Genomic DNA, 17,764 nt, shown 5'->3' with positions numbered 1-17,764 from the left:
GTTTGGTATCTACAGTTTGGGTTTTTTTATTTCTTTATTAGATTAACGACAAAAGGTTGGTTATAGTTAACCAGTCGTTTCAAGTATTTTGCTCTTAAATTCATTTTGTTGTAAAAGTTTTTTGCTATCACAAACTGTAGACTTGCAAGCAATGGTTCTAACAGATTGTGACGCGGTGGCAGGCTGGTTGAGGCCAACTAGAGATCACGTGACGCGGCTGCGCTGACTCAATAACTTTCTGGGCCGGAGTATAACAACTGAATGGTTTGAATATTTCAATCAGTTCTGTGCAGCACTGACGTAGCCCATTCCACAGAGCACATTGCTTGACTGCTTTATATAGAATGTAGCTTGATGCGGAGGCAGCTGAATATGATAGGATAGTGGGTGTCTTATGCACAATTTGTGTTTCTGTGGTGGCTTATAATATTGTATGCGACGTTCTTTGTAGATCTTGCATACAACTAGTTACTTTTAAGATACAAAGCAGATTGCCAGCTTGATGAAAGGAATTAACAGAAAAAGTTTGTTTTTTATTAAAATCTGACGCCCATTATAAAAATGCGTAAAGTATAATTTTATTTGACAACGTACAATCATAGGAAAATTAATAGAAAGCTTACATAAGACAAAATTTGATGGCTGGGAGACTACCGTTAGAAACAATAAAGTAACTAATTTATTTTTACCAATAGCAAAGGTTTTGTTTTGCGTACTAAAAATCTTTGTTGCATAACAATTGAAATATTCCATTTGTAGTACCTCAAAAAGCATCCCAGGATCGGACCACCAAAAGCTTCAAGGTTTGTATTTACGTATCGCTCATAGTTTTGTGTTATGGTATGAAAAGTTATGAACGAATAGTTACGGTATGATAATGACACAGAGAATGTACAACTAAACAGTTTTGTTTCGGTAAACAAATTGAAGAACTACGTACTTGTTATATTTTGTGGAAATTGAGTTTTATCACCAAAAATATGTTGTATGATGGTCAATGTCTGTCCCGAGCAAAATTTTATTTAAAAAATGCCTTAATTTCGTTTATAGCAGGCGCTGGAATTTATTTATTAAACAACGTTGAAGGAACTTTACCTTGCTTCATCTCAAAAGTCATATTTTGGACTTGTAGTCTCAATTCAACTCAAGTCTTCAATTTCATTTATGCTGACTTTGTAATGATGCTCGGAGACTTTAAGGGACGAAATTTATAAGATTTGATATTTATCAACAACAGCTGTGTGCATGCACTCCACAATATTGACATATTTATTCAGAAAGCATATTTCAATCGGCATATTTATCCAAATTATGACGTAAAAATTAACATAATTGCAAAAAGTTTAATGGATCTGAATATTCTTCGCTTTCTTTCCACATCAATCTGTTTAACTTTCCCTTCATTTTTGTTTTAAGCCTACGTAATTTTTCTATAAGTTACGTTGAAGGGCTTTGTCATTCAATGAATAGCAGTGCCCTGATGGCAAATTGTATTAGTCATTAACCTATATTTAAATAATTGCAATATATCATAAAACTTCTTGAATCAATATGCAGGGCACAAGTATGCAAAGTTGATCAGCTTTTTTTCAACTTTAACATATTTTTATGCGCTCTGTTGATGTTTATTATATGTTTTGCGGTTAGTGATGAATAAATTGATTCTTGGTGGGACGTGATTTTTTAGCCAAAGTTTCTGTGTCTTACCAGTTCTCAATGAACGTACAGAATGATCACTTCAACTCAGCTGAACAATTTTTCTTTATTTCCTAACTCTTACATTCATGTTTATTAAGCAAATTGCCCGGTAGGCTTCAACTGCAGAACAAGGTTGTTTTAATTACTTTGTTCATGCTGCTTTCCGAACCAACGCCTCTTAAAGACTGCTCGGTATTGCTTATTTATCCACTAGAGGCAGTGTAGACGACTTTAACACGAACTATTCGACTCTAATTATGACGTTAAAGCGATTAAGTTTTTATTTAGCATCGAAACTTAATATTTTTCACATAATATTGTGAATATTTTTTCAAACATGCTAAAACAAGACCGAAAGATGTTTTAGTATTTTAAAAATCCCCCTTCTTGTTTCTGCGACATGAAAATATTTTTGGGTTTATATAAAACTTAATTTTAGATTTTACCATCCACTCAGCTTGGATGAGCTAAATAAAGAAATAATGCAGTATGACACAATGTTTATCCGGTTGTTTTGTTTCTATCACCTTCTAGTAGAAGAGTTAAAATAATTTGTGTTTATTTTGATTTTAGATGCAAGGAGAATTAAGTTGTTTTTCACCACAACAGCCTGAAAGTTTTCAGAGCGATCCAAAGATCTGGAACTCGTTTTCCAGCAATGCCGCCCCTGCTCCAGACAGTCTTCTAGTTGGTAAGTTATTGTTTAATTAAAGCTTTGGTGCAGTTCAGTGTTTTCGAAGCTGTGGTCCGTTGACACTTAAGGGGTGGGATGGAAAGTTTTCCGGGATCTGTAACTGTATTGATTTTTAAACAATGCCAAAATTATAGCAAGTCAGTAACACCAACATATTTAAGATAATTTTGCGCCCTTTTCACGGGGAATTACGCTTGGAAGTCAAATTATTCCTTGACAAGGTCCGTGACTACAGATAACTTATCACCGCAGGAAACGTTATTTTTTGTTTGAATCATTCAAACGTCCAATGTTGTGTAACAATTGATTTTCTGATTAGTACGGGCAGAAAATTTAACTCCAGGGAGCCCAAAATTGGAAAGGGGAGATAGCTCAACATCAAAGCTTTCTCTCTGCATATGATTGTCTGATTATCTTTCCAGCATAGAACTTTATCAAAGAGTTCACACTGTGTTGTACCAAAACCTTTGAAAACTAAGTAACACAACCGAATTCTATACGAAATAATCACAAACTCATTTGTAGTACTTAGTTTTACATGTTTCTAGCATAACTTGACTAATCAACCTATCCTACCTTTTAAGCACTTTATTTTTTCCAGCAATTGCACATTTCAAGAAATAGTACAAAGCTGTCTTTTTCCATTTAACAAATTTAATTAAATTCATGCCATTACTAATACCTTGCATTTTCCGGCTTGAAGCATGCGATTGTTTTTGTGAAATTGTATATTTAGATTAAAGCGTCATTCATAGCAAAAACGTCTGTATATGACGACACGACATAATATACAATGCATTGGCTTCAAAATTTTGTTCTACAATAGTGTTTTGATTTATTAAAGATCACTTTACCCTGATAAATTGCAATATCCGAAAAAAAATATTTTAAAAATTTGTGTCAATCTTTAAGTGAAAATCACGTTTTTGTTTTGGTACAGTGCGTTATTACAAAATGTTTTAATTTGGAGCCCAAAGATCTTATTGGTACTGGCCCCAAAATATCGCCTCAACAGCCCTGTGCACATTGCGTCAACACAACGACGCGTGCACCAAGTTACTCATTCTTATCTTTAAAATGAAAATATCCCAAAGTGAACAATATTTTGCTACGTGCTGGTTGAGCTTCCACAGCGTGGTGTGGATGACTCAATGTTCATGCTGTGAGGGAGTGCCAAGGTACTCGGTACCTGGCTTTCGGTTGCCTCATCGCGCGTTGCACTTGTTGCGTCATAATGGTGCGGCGTGCATGCGGTTCAACAAAGCAAGCTGGTCATGGAGGGTGGCCACTGTAATGAAGCCTGATAAAAATAATATAAAATTAAATGTTTGCTATGAAAATGTTTTGCCAAAATGAATGCGCGTGCTTTTTCATTGTTCTGCGTCTCCTGTGGTGACATTCAGGAAACGCCATTCACCGTTTGTGTTGAATGCACAGTTTCGCATCTCTGTTGTGAAGAGAGTTTGTCACATAGTTATGAGTTAAAGCACAAACACAAGCGGCCTGCTACCATCACTGCCACTATTCACAACCAGTCTTCACAAGTTGCACAATTTGTCTTCATTTTACAAAATAAAGTGAAGTAACATTTTTAATTTAGTAAACTTCGGTTTCTTTTTATTTTCATTGGTATTCATGAAGGCATTTGAACAGCAGCTTATTATTAAAACTAATACTTCCTCTGAGTCGTAGGCGGTTTGAAAATATTTATACAATTGCGTCGTTTGAGAAAAAATATTTTTGCACTGCAAAGTACCGAGTGTCATCTCAGCCAAACCTGCGTCGACTGGCGCTTGACAGATCTGCCCACAGATATTTTGATGAAACGTTTGAGCGGTACAATAACTAAAGTTATTCAAAATAATTATTATGTCCAAGTATGGAGTTACAACTGGTTACAACAATTAAAGGGCGTTAAGACAAGAATAGTAAGGCTGTTAAACAACAAAATATTGTTTCGTTTTGTATATTTTTTTGAAACACACCTAGTGTAGAGCGCACCACACGCGATACACAACTACACAACATCCGGGACTAAGTTTTTATTTGTGTGTCCACAGATTTGTTTGGAGGGTCATCCGAATTGTTTAACGTGGATTCCGTCAATGACATCATAATGGATGACAATTTCTCGTTGTTTGACATAGAAGGCAACACCTTCATGGATTATTCCGCAACATCAACGCAAGAAAAGCCACTTGTTGCGCAACATACCGATCTCACTGTGCCATCAGAGCCCTCTGTGACGTCACACACAGCCACGTCCATCTGCAGTCTACCTTCTATTTCATATCCATCACCAAATCCTCTCCAGCCAGTTTACAAGTCAGTTGTAAGATCTTCATCATTTGATCATCCAGGATGTCCACCAGAAGAACTATTGTGTACTTCCGACACGGACAGTGGAATCCACAGTCCTGAAGCCTCCAAGTCACCCCGTGATGACGTATACAACTGGAAAACTGACTTGAATAGTCACGGCACGGAGGTGAGGAGACCAGTGTTGCGTGTTTGCAACAGCTTGTGCACTCTTTAGAAAGTGCATACTGTGTAGTGTATGTGAAAATAAATACACGCGTAAAAAAGGCAACAAAAAATGTCCCTGCAAATCAACGTTTTATACCATAGCATAGCATGCAACTTTATTACATGTAGGCTACGGCTTGACTGCGCTTGAAGAGTGTTGGTGTGAGCTGCGTAAAGTTTATGCAACAGTGCATATACCCATAGTATACACTCTTGGTGATTCACTTGGTCTTTCAATAGACACACTGCGTTGCCAGTCATTCAGCGGTGACTTATCACTTTCAGGTCTTCTTTCACCACCCCGTGACGTCACAATCGACAATAGACAGCGAAGAAATGAACTCAGTTGGATTGTCATCTGGTATTCAAGGTGGGTTGTTCTTCTAGTCTAGTGCGATCCATAGCATCATATTCTGCTTCGTGCTCTGTCAATAGGCGCACAAACAATAGAGGGAACTAATTGTCTCAGGACGATCAATAGGTCAAGAATTTTGTTTGCCAGGAACAAGAACAATATACGTTTGAACTATGCAGGGTATAGACATAATGCAAAACTGCGCTAAGTTTCCATACTGATACAATAAACGACCACACCGTCTGCCAGTAAATTGATACCGTATGATAGTGATGGTATACATAACCGGGACGTACAGTAGCTTACACACAATGAAGTGAAGTTTTTGAAGATAAAAATCTTCAAATGCTGTAATTCACTGAACGATTAAAGTGTGAAAATAGCTGCTGGTAAGAAGCTTATCATTATGTTCATTTTATTCTAGAGCCGCAATTGCTGAACATGGACGACCATCGGCGGTACAACGCTGTCCCTCTCAAAGCGATTTTCTCACGTGACAACTCGTCACGTGACAACGAAGTCAGAAGCCCACGCGCAGAAGAGTTGAAGCTCGAATGTTCCACCAATACCGAGGAGTGGTCCACATTATTGAGTGTGGATAAAAGTGTAACATCCGGGAACTTTCAAATTTCGTACGCTCCCCCGTCACCTACTACCTCTACTGCCACCATGCGGAGACCTAAAAAAGTATCAAAAAGACGATTGTATTCTGGAAAATCCCGAAAATCTTCCGAAAGAGGTGAAGTTATAACCAGCAGAGGAAGTTGTAATCAGCTAAATAAGTAAATTTATCTTTCATTATGGCGAGTTATATTTCTCTTTAATGAATATTAAGTCTACTGGTTTTATACAGTTATTATGGGTTGTGGTGCAATCTGGGGCGTGGAGTCGGGCGAAAAATATACGACTCCGAGTCCTCGGTTTATAACTGGTTGATTCCGACTCCACAGCCGTGGCTACAATACCAGCCGATGTCAATTGTTTGTTTTGTTTCTATGGCCTATCAACTTCAAACAACGCTGAATGAAACTTATAGGATTAGACTCTGTTAACTATCAAGTAGTGATGATAGAGCACCATCATCAGTCGAATATCAATCGAACAACATCAGTCCCCCGGCTAGCATATCACTCAGCTAGTATGCAGACGTTGAATCAACGTAGAAAACCAGTTATTTACTAGCTTGGTTGGTGAAACTGTTTGAAACTTTTGGTTTGATATAGTTTGGGTAGAGAGGTTATTTTTTTTCAACCATAAACACACGACACTACGGCATTTATCATGATAAATAAAACAAAATATTGTAAAAAAATACATATCCGAAAACATTTGCTATTTTTTGTTTCAGTTATCATGTTAGATGTCGTGTTGTTGCGGAGTTGTGTCTGTGTTTGGCTTATCAACTGAGCAAAAGTCGGGACAAAGATTTTAACTCCGACATAAGCTAAGGCTAAAACTTTTGCTGGAAACAAAATCTTCTCAAATTATTTTTTGCTTTAAACAGTTTTACTAGTAATACTAGTTTTTTGTGACACACTGTGACTTTAAACAGTTTTACTAGTTTTGTAATATCAAGTTCATAATAGCATTTCCCATATTTGTTTGACGGCGAGGATATACGAACGAAGGGAATAAATAAAACAATCTTATTTCAGGCAAGAGTTCTCCTCATCTTTGGGAGTTTATCCGAGACATCCTCCTCAATCCTAAGCACACTCCATCTTTGATCAAATGGGAGGACAGAGAGACTGGCGTTTTCCGGTTTGTACAATCGGACACTGTAGCAGCCATGTGGGGGGAAGAAAAGAACAACACGAAGATGACATATGAAAAGTTAAGCCGCGCTATGAGGTGAGTGGAATTGGGAAATCTCCCTAATGTGGTGCCTCACTGACTTTGAGGGTCTACTCCACTGTATCTTGTCCTCACACAAGCAGTTCAGTGACAAATGGGTTACAATGCTGGTTGGTCTGAGCTTGATTCCAAGGCGGTCATACAAAAGATGTTAAAAAGAGTATTGGTATCGGATTAAAATAATAGGCTATCTAGCCTATCAATAACGATCTTTTTGAGTCAAAATCTGGAGCAAATACCTCATAAATATTGCTATAAGGTTCTCGATGCATGGGTCAGATAAGACAAGTGGTTGTTGTTATCTTTGGTATCCTTTGTAACGATATCCATGTATGATATCATGCACCTTTGAATTGTGGCAATAGGTGGTTAACAACGAAACACCTTGTCATCCTTACTCGAGATTAGACACGAAAGAAGACGAAAAAGTCAGTTGGAGCTGTTCATCTTTTTCAAAAACGCTAAATCAGCTTTTGGTCCCCAATAACCTCTCGTGTAGAGCTTCCAACATGGTTTCTCATACATTTTCATTAATAAACACCATGTTTTAAAACACACTGTAACAATTAAACTCTTCTCCCAGGTATTACTACAACCGCGGGATCTTGGAACGTGTTGATGGCAGGAGATTGGTTTATAAATTCGGTCCAAATGCTCATGGATGGAAAACTGGATCAAAGCTTTCCTCCAAGTCAGCTGGTGAGTGTTACCTTTTTCTGCTGGTTTCCCTTCAAATTAATCACAAACTTGTATCAATTGTTTGTAAATCCACAGCGAGAATACATTACCGCACACAAAACTTGATAAAATGCACGTGTCCATTTCCAGTGATTATTGATTGATATGATCTTTCCCGTCGGACTGGCAAAGCTTCTTCCAGAGCTTATTCCTGGCAGTTTCGCATCCTTGTAGAGGCTTTGAACCACTGATGCAGGCCCGGTCACTGAGATGGACAGAGGGAAGTTTCCAATTGTTGAAATGTTGCTGCTGGGGAATTATTCCATCTATTAGGTGCCACTGAATGGAGAGCAGTCCTTAACGTGCGTTTCTCAAGCGCACACTCCAAGAGTCATACCAGCACCGCTTGATCTTGAGCGGGCACATAACCACTGAGGTAACGTGGCGAGCAAATGTATTTTTAATGCATCGTTGGTCTGTAGTTACAAAACTGTACATTTTGTCTGTTTTTTTTTGTTTTTTTATTTGTTATTATTTATTGCAGACTCTGGCCTGAAGGAGTCCACTAACTCTAACACATGTGCCACTTCAGTTGAAGTTTTGAAAAGCACCGACATCTCCAGCTTGTGCTTTTCATACAAAACCTCTTCCATTGACACTTTGGCCCTGCACTGCAAGTCATCTTCAAGTTCTTTGCCAAGTGCCAACGTTTTGCTCGGGAGAAGCATCCGGCTGGCTTCAGCCTGAATGCAATACGAGGAGATAACTTTTCCATTTTATTTTTGAAATAGTTATGGGTATCGATAGAGCAGCCAAGAGAATGGACGGAAGTATTTTGGCTTCAAAAGCGATGAAAACTCTTGCTGAACGTCGTGCAAACTCTTTGGATTTACACGACATCATATGCGCACATGTACTGTAGACATATGTACAGCAATCAACTTGCGGCATTGAAAAAGAAACTTTGGCTTTTAGCGTTTGGAACAAAATGAATGTTCCTCATTTTCCTCTGACCGAGAGCCAATTAACATCATAAGTTTTCTTCTTCCATATTACGTGGCAGTAAAACTGTTGAGCAGCGAAATTGCCAATGAATTCGCAAAGCTGAATCAGCAGTCTTCTGCGTCCACGATATTATTACTATTTATAGCAACCATCTATTGTAACGTGTTTGTCGCTTCACTTGTAATCTCCGCTGTTCAGCGTTTTTGTCTGGTTACTGATGGTGCGGCTATGCAAGCGATCTTAAAGACATTATTTTTTGTAAACACACTGTCTATAAACGATAAAGCAACGGGAATGTGTTTTGAGCCAATGGTCCCAGCCGTCAAATACGTTCTTTAAAACATTAATTCAACGACTACATACGTTGAATCACTGTGAAAAGCACTGATTTGCTGGCTGGGTGTCGTTATCCTTTTTTCCATTGTATATAGGAAATAGCTTCCACCGATTCAAGTTTTAATCGTCTGCTGGACAGTCCTACAAACGTGACCTGCTTTCCAACAACTTTAACAATGGCGTTTGCCTTTGTTTGCCAACAAAAAGCATTCAGACATCACATTCCTCTCTAGTAACACAGTTGTGACACGTGGACACAGAACAAAGTGCCAGTTTGAACTTGAATAAAACTGAAAATATATTCAAGCCATGCAATCTTTCATACCTTGTATTGGCCAACAAGCTAACTATGCAGCGTGACATCTAGCGGGGAATGATCAAGTCATTACAACCCCTGGGTGATTTATTTTCAAAACATTAAATGGATCACAAAAGTCTCCATGCAATTTGATTCTACAATATTTTATACCGTTAGAAAACTCTTAATTTTTAATCAAAAAATAAAGAGTTCAATATTGTAGATACTAAACTGATGTTCAGCAAATGTTTCGAAAACTAGACTGAAGCGCTGAAAATGAGAAGAGTTTGGTTTTAAAAACGTTTACTGAATATAACTTTAGGATGTACGTTTTGGGTTTTTCATTTTGTTGAATGTCTTTTATTAGATTGACTAGGCGTTCCGACCCTTTTTCTCTTATGCTTCATTTTTTTATGATGACGTTTCAGTTCGATTTTTCTTCAGTTGCGACAATAGATTATATCTTCGAAAATGGTTAGTGATAGCAGTGTTGCCAGAATCGTTACGTTTTGGTAAAAGTATTAAGAAATGCATTCGGTTTGTTCACTAGGATTGACAGATTGTTTACCACGAGGATGTATGTTGCTGTTGTGTACGAACCATTGGTATATCGGAGTTTCAACAACAAATGTTGTCTCTTGGTGAATTTACATTTCCTGAAAAGTGTGAACATTGTAAATTTCAAATGTGTAGAACAATGACGACATACGGTTGGCATGTGTTGCCTTTCGCCCGACCATTTGGATCCATTTGCATCAACATTCCGAAGCATCAGGGGTCGATGCCGCAACTTCATTGGCCTCCACCCCCCAAAAATAAACTACCCTGGCCGTGATGTTTGAATTTGTCAAATGTGTGCAACTACATATGTTCATTCGTAAAAGTATTTCCTCTTTGAACGTATGCGTTGGAATTGACCAACTTTAAAGTTAGAGGAGCAGTAACTATAAAACCCTCCGCTTGCTTGCAATTTGTGCCCAATTTAGATTTGCTAATATTTCTGAAAGTATTTACAAATTTGGAGAATTTTATAAAACCATCTTGACTTGGTCCTTTTTCTTCATTTGTGTCCGAATTAGTCACAAACTGTATTTTATACTAATTTTCTTATGTGCAATTCTCACTTATGTTTATTCGTAACATCGTACTTTGTTACATATTTTGAAGAATTAAAGAGAAATATTGTGATACATGCGAAAGGTGGAGCTGTTTTGACTGAACCAAAGCTTCAACAATTCAGTTCCAGCAGTTTGGCAGCGTTTTTGGAATGAATTGTTTGTCTCAGCTCATGCTTTATCGGTTCTGTTGCCTCATTCCAGGCAGAACTAATAGCAATCCCGTTTGTTCCCATCCACACGTTTCGTTTTGGTCCAGACTTTTCGATCCAGAACAATATTTGGGCCAAAGGACCTTTTCAAGGGGCCCGAGAACTTAAGGAAGCCACCGCGTTTTTCTTAGAAATAACTTGATTTGAGGCCCAAGGATCTCATTGGTACCGGCCCAAATTATCCTCTCAATGGCTCTGATTGTTCCACGCCTTCTTTGGGATTCGAAATCCTGCCGAAATGTTTCGTCTGATTTACCATTCAGCATAATAATAGTCTTAAAATCAAATGTTTTTTTATTCCGTCTATGAATGTTGGATAAAGTAGATTCGTGAGGTTAGGTGCGAGACGCCGCGTTCCATAGCTCGCGATGACGCGAATAGGTTTCGTTGGAAATTGAAAATCGTTCAGGAAATGTCACAATAACTATACAGACAATCAGTTGCTGTGACAATTTGTTTCCTTTTCGCTGTAGCGAATACGCAAGGTAGATGAATTGCTTTTTTGAGATCTTTCAAAAGTCGTTCAAACTTATGAATGGTTTTAAGGCAAAACTAAAGTTCTATATTTCGCAACATAGGCTACGGTAGTTTTCAATTTCAGATTTATGGAAAACAATCTTAATAAAGCTTTGATAGAGAGTTTGCTTTGTTGAACCGTAGAGAAATAAAACAGAGTAACCTTAGCGCAGGCCTGGCCAACCCGCGGCTCTTTGCCCGGTATTACGCGGCTCTTTTGTTCATATTTGTGTTTTTTAGGAATTAGCAACAAGAAAACATAGAGACTTAGCTTTATTACCGAAAAATGCCCAAGAAAACATAATCTTATCCTTTTGCTACCGGTATGCCACCAGACAGCACCATTTTACAGGAATATTTATGCCCACATTTTTGTTGAAAATGCTCTCGGAATGCACCAAATTCAAAGTAATTTTTCAAAAATTTCTGGGGGAGGCCCCCCAGACCCCTTGGTGTCGCCTTTGGCAAAGACGCCGTCGGGCTTCGCCCGCCGGCCGTCAAAACCCCCCTTTCTAAATTCCTGGCTACGCTACTGCCAATGTGTATGATGTGGCTCTTTGCGGTTAACACAGTAAGAAATGAGGCTCCTAGTCTCTGACTGGTTGGCCACCCCTGCCTTAGCGGTTTAACAAACTTTTTTTACACACAAACTATACAACATAATTAAAATAAACTGAAACGTTTTCGACACGTACTTGTGTCCTCATCAAGAATTAAATCTGCAATATACATAAATGAAAAATCGTAAGATAAATTTGACTTTGCACTACAACCTGTATCAGAGCATCGTTCGTTACAGTTGTAGTGCAAAGTCAAATTTATCTTACGATTTTTCATTTATGTATATTGCGGATTTAATTCCTGATGAGGACACACATAGGCTACGTGTCGAAAACGCTTCAGTTTATTTTAATTATGTTATAGCCTACTGTTTGTGTGTAAAAAAAAAAGTTTGTTAAACCGCTAAGGTTACTCCGTTTTATTTCACAATTATTAATACTGTACCTGCAAGCATCGGCTTCACACTGTTGAATATACTGTAAATGCTGAAGAAATTTATTGAACATATTCGTATTGAACACATGTAGCATATGAATGCATCGACCTAGTAAGCTAATCAGCTTTGATGTAACTTGTATTTCTATGCTCAGTGAAAGAAAAAAACAACGCAAGGATTATAATTGTTTGTGTCTATTACATACTCACACACTGTGACATCACACACTTCAAATATCTCCACTACAGTCCGAATGTAGAGGAATGTTGGTTCCTCTTGACCTGAAGAATCCTTTGTTGACACTTTCAACATTGACATGTTCACGCGTCGGCTTCTCGAGCAAGGGACGACTGCCATAAACGGATGAGCTCAATGCCTTCACTGCTTTTGATCGCTCTTCATTGAAAACATTTAGGGAACTTCTATTCATTCTGTCGTCCCTGTGGAGTTTCTTGTCGTATGAGTAGTTCTCATCATACACTCGGTCATATTCTGAACACCGTTTATACTCTTTATCGTTGTTGAAATAATTCATGCTTTTACTTTTCAAATGATTCAGACTCAGCCAAGAGCCGTACGGTTTGTTGTGGAGGACATCTGATTTTCTTCTTGCTTTTTTTTCTCTTTCCACAAACTCGCACCACTGCATCTTCTCTTGCTCCGGGCTGAATGTTTCGTCCATTTCGGCCATTTTGTTTGTTGCTTATGGAAATTCTAAATTTGAATTTTGTATTCGAATAACTGTTACTCTGATGCCAAACTTAATGGTCTTGTTTTTGACGATGTAATTAACAAAATTATTCTAAATGTTACACAACAAAGAACTTTATGATACATATACCAACGTACAATCCTAACTGTGAATCACAAAATGGTTTTAATCACACAAATGACAAAAAACGTTTATTTTTACATTGATAAGACATAAATCTGCAGAAACTTAAACAAAAAAGAAAAACCATGCGCAACGGCAAAAGTTCACATTAGTCGGACATCATTAATGTCAAACCGTACTGTCTGCGAATAGATTTGCTTAATCGGTGTTCTATGACATGACTTAACACGCTTGTCTTCAGAACTGGCTCCAACCAAAGCAACTCACTGCACGGTTTTGACTTCATTCTATGGGCGAGAAAGTGCAACAGGGATGAAACGTGGAAACCGGGCCAAAATTAAGTTTCGATTGCACCAGAAAGTCTAGTTTTAGTTGAACCATTGAAAAGCCATATAAAAATCTATATTTTTTAAAGATGGTTTTATTGGTTCACATTAATTTAAATTTTATTAAGCTATAATGAAGTTACAGAGAAGTATTATAAAAGATAAACATAATACTTTTCTTCTGATGAATATAAATATGCGACAAATGTTTACTATGGTTTCCCCAGGCCTCAGCATATTTTAGGATTGTGTTTGCAAAGTATTCCTGCACGCGCACACAAATCTTGCAAACTTGCCAAAATCCACTTTTATCTTGAACTCTTCATGTTTTATTAAAATGGGTTTTTCCAAAGTTTTTCCATAGTTGCACAACTACAATGTACACACGCTAAACACCAGTCGAACGAAGTTGTTCTAGAACCAGTTTGTACTGTCAACTTATGAAAAGTCACATGCACAAAAACTACCGTTGGTGTACGGACCCGGTTTGTATGTTAAGGAAACTCGGATATATTTGTTCCTTATTTCTTCAGCACCTTATTAGTGGGGAACAAGTTGAGAATTAAAATAAAGTTCAACCAGCCTCATGTTTAAAAAGAATATATACTTCGCTACATAGTAATGAGCATCTTCAGTTCTTATTCAAATAGAATATAATAAGTTTCATGCAGCCCACACAACTTATTTGATGTCGAATAATGTTTATTGGGGGTCAGAGAAACAATTTTGCTTGTTGATTATCACTCTTAATGTTAAGTTAACCAATCACTCAAATATTTATGACTTTAGTTTATGAACAAAATCACTCTAATTGGAAAAAGTTCCAATGAAATGGTTTGAATAAGACTACCGTAGTTTTGAAGAATTTACATTTTGGCATTCTCTGAGCAATATTTTTTCGCTGTTGACGTTTCGGCTGCCAAGTTAATCAGAACGATTGATGTCAAAATGGCGAATATATTCTTTCAAAACAGTAGAAATCAAGAAAAAAAAACAAGAAAAGTTGATTCGATGCACTAATTCATACCAACATCTTCTGGGCCAGATTCAGTAGCATTGACTGTACTGGAATCCAGGGGTAGACTACTTTTGGACCTGGGATTAGTTTAAGGGCCGGAATTTTTTCATGGGTGTCTGAGAACAAATTTAACACAGCGCATTTTATGGAGTTCTATTGTTTTTTTTTTAATCTCGTGCTTGAAGGAGGAGGGGCTTCTCATCCATCATCATTCATCATTTTCAGCCTGTGAGAGCCCACTGCAGAGCGTAAGCCTTCCCCTTTTCATGCCAATTTACATGATTATGTGCTAGTTGGTACCAATTGGTTGTATTGCATTGTTTGTCAATGTCGTCCCTCCATCTTACTTTTGGTTTTCCTTTCTTTCTTTTGGTTTCTCGTAGTGTCCATGTTGTTAATTTTTTAGTCCATCTATTGTCCTGATATCTTGCTATATGACCTGCCCAGGACCATTTTGGTTTCTTGATTGTGCTTAATATATCTCGTAATTTCGTTTGATTTCTGATCCATTCGGCAGCCTTTTTATCTCGCCATGTTAAACCCATCATGATTCGTTCATGTGCTCTCTGCATAGTTCTTAGTTTAAGTGTTAATTTCTTTGTAAGATTCCAAGTTTCTGCACCATATGTGGCGGTTGGAAGGATGCATTGATCGTAGACTTGTTTCTTGAGAGAAAGAGGCAGTTTTGACTTATCTTGTTTGTACGCAGTAGTCATCTTTGCACACAGTATCCCTGCTTACTGCAGGTACTGAGGATGGACCTCTTTCCGTTGATCCACCGGAAACGGGAGGTGATGTCTTTATTGACATATTTTCATTGGGGAGTGTTGGGCCATAGCCTTCCATGCTGGCCCAGTGCAGGTTGGAAGGTGGGAGGGTGATGTTAGTCTGACTACTCGCCAAGAACCTCTCTGATTTCGTTGAACGTGTTCAGTACAGCTTCTTGGGTCTTTGTAGTACACAAGCTTCAACACCGCGACAAGGTCTCACCCAAAGTTGAAGTCTCATCCATACCGGGGCCCAATTGTACTTTCAACGGTCCTGGCCAGATTAGAGACCCAATGGGCACAGTTGGCCCGTGGCCATAGTTTTCCCAGATCTAATTGAGTGCCTTATCAAACCAAAGTAACCCCACCGCCACTAACTCCAGAATCTCAAGCGGAGAATCAAACCAAATGAAAAACATTTTGCCACTTTTTATTACAATCAATCAATCAATCAATGTTTTATTTGTCAGTAACAGGAACATAGGTATATGTTTGAAATATGCAATATACACACTACAAAAGTTACACAAGTTCCCATACCGACAGGGAGACAACGAGACGACCATACGGTCTACTAGTCAATTGCCACCCTACGGAAATTACGATTTTGCCATTTAAAATAAGCTTACAAGAGAAAAAATAATAATTGAAACGTTCCAGCGCTTCAACAACAGCATACGCACAAAAAAAACATATTGATGATAACATAGGCCAAAACACAAAATTCCATGAAGCAAGCAGAGAATAATCAAGCTTCCGAAGAAACTGACAAGTTGGTTTCCATAACATATCACTTACGATGCACTGTAGCTTTGTAAAATTAACGTTTTGATTTCTTTTTTGAAACAATGAAATGATAAGTTTTTTAGCCTGCTTGGAACCTCTGACCAGAGCATTGGTCCCAATACCTGCATGGACTTTTTGCCAAATTCTGTGTTTGATCTATTTATAAAATAGTTGTTGTTTGTTTGATATCTTGTGTTATGCTGATGAATAGATGAAGCATTTGTAAATAAATCACAATACGTAGACGGATACTGATTCATATGAACTTTGTACATATGTTTTTTTATTTCAATGTTATGTATGTCTTTTAGTTTCAAGATGTTCATTTTGAAAAATAAAAAATTAGTGTGAGCATAGTAATTTTGTTTCGTAATTATTCTTATAACCTTTTTTTGTAATTTTATTAATGGATCCAGTGCACTGTCACAGGCCTTTCCCCAACTTGAAATACAATATTGCAAATGACAGTAAATCAAAGCGTGATACACATCTTTTAAAGTGTCTGTGTTGACATAATTTCTGAGTTTAAGCAACGCCCATGAACCTTTTGCTACTTTTCCGCAAATTTTATCTATGTGATATTTCCATGTTAATTTGTAATCATTTCCATGTTAATTACAAATCAAATTTCAGCTTAAGTCGTAAGTTTTAAGCAAGGTCTGCAGATGTTGAATCAATATAAAAAATGAATGATTGTTGGATGAGCTGGTTTCGCTGAAAGCGTCCTAAGGTTACCTTTGTTATTGCCTTCAAGTTACCTCTAAATTTATTGAAACCGCCAACTACAGCTTGATGGTGTCAGGAAGTCACGTGACATAAATTTCCCTTCTATTGATTGTTTTGTTGCAAAACAATGCACTTTAAACTTTCTAAGTTGCAACGTACTTTTGAAGAAAAAGCAATTTTGTGAAAACACATCTCCACTGCTTTGTTACCACACAATGCTTTTGATGAAGAGAAGCATGAGATTTTGCTGATTCCTCACGTCAATTTGTCATCTTCTTGTGGAATTGTCGCTGCAACGCTATGTTGAGAGAATGGAGAGTCTTTGCAGTGCTGCTGCGCCTTCACAGACAACACCTGGTTACGTAGTAGCGAATCAACATCATTTAATAAACAACCATTGACCAAACAATCACTACAATGTGTAATAGTGGTAGTGTGACAACTCAATTCAATGCCATTGTGGGAAAATCATTGTTCTTCTGTGCGATTTATATCTATGTACCATTCAATCCTGCTTGAAACTCAGAACACGAATAGATTTAGATTAGAGTAACAACCTACTTGACTACGCGGATACTGTCTGCTTTGCAAAGCTCTAAGAGAAATGCATATCTGCACTGTTGAAGCACACAATATTATTACCAGGTTGGATGCTGTTGCAGTGTCTGTTGCTGCCCCGCTACCATGTCTGCTGTTGCTTGGAACAAGCAGATGAAATCTACACAATATCATTATTGTCTCATACAGGACTCAACCGACGTTAAAAGTCTAAACAAAAACATAACAACAAAAATCAGAAAGTTTTATCAATAATCATCTTATTTTGACACCTGTCAGAAGATATTTCACTTTCTTGATCTTGTCTTGTTCTTGATTATTGATAATACTTTCGATTTCGATTATTGATATTGAATAAACTATTCTTGATTATTGATAAAGAATTCTACAACTTTCGTAGGGTAGCCTATCACATTTGCGATGTAACTACATCGTTACACGGTTTATCCCCCACTACTTTTAGC

The 17,764-nt window shown here is 37.6% G+C and overlaps 2 protein-coding genes across 3 annotated transcripts; one reads left to right on the top strand and one right to left on the bottom strand.

Annotated features, from left to right (window-relative positions):
* The first annotated feature begins 694 nt into the window (after window positions 1-694).
* On the top strand, window positions 695-10,634 carry LOC145781056 (uncharacterized). The gene is made up of 8 exons (XM_082592778.1): window positions 695-803; window positions 2,272-2,389; window positions 4,453-4,880; window positions 5,204-5,288; window positions 5,698-6,012; window positions 6,929-7,124; window positions 7,711-7,826; window positions 8,350-10,634. The coding sequence occupies exons 2-8, from the start codon at window positions 2,272-2,274 to the stop codon at window positions 8,550-8,552; spliced, it is 1,461 nt and encodes a 486-aa protein (XP_082448904.1). The 5' UTR covers window positions 695-803; the 3' UTR covers window positions 8,553-10,634.
* Window positions 2,469-13,035, bottom strand: LOC145781058 (cilia- and flagella-associated protein 90-like). Of its 2 annotated transcripts, none has more exons than XM_082592782.1 (2): window positions 12,494-13,035; window positions 2,469-2,492 (listed from the first exon to the last, which is right to left on the bottom strand). In XM_082592782.1, exon 1 carries the CDS (start codon window positions 12,973-12,975, stop codon window positions 12,514-12,516), a length of 462 nt encoding a protein of 153 aa, XP_082448908.1. In that variant the 5' UTR covers window positions 12,976-13,035; the 3' UTR covers window positions 2,469-2,492; window positions 12,494-12,513. The 2 variants fall into 2 exon arrangements, with proteins under 2 accessions (XP_082448908.1, XP_082448907.1); XM_082592781.1 differs by lacking the exon at window positions 2,469-2,492 and adding an exon at window positions 5,836-5,952.
* Window positions 13,036-17,764: the final 4,729 nt, after the last annotated feature.

The sequence above is a fragment of the Aplidium turbinatum genome, chromosome 12 (genome assembly GCF_918807975.1).
Source record: "Aplidium turbinatum chromosome 12, kaAplTurb1.1, whole genome shotgun sequence".
NCBI lineage: Eukaryota > Metazoa > Chordata > Ascidiacea > Aplousobranchia > Polyclinidae > Aplidium > Aplidium turbinatum.
Note: the sequence above shows the minus strand (reverse complement) of the source record. Positions and strands in the feature narration are given on the sequence as shown.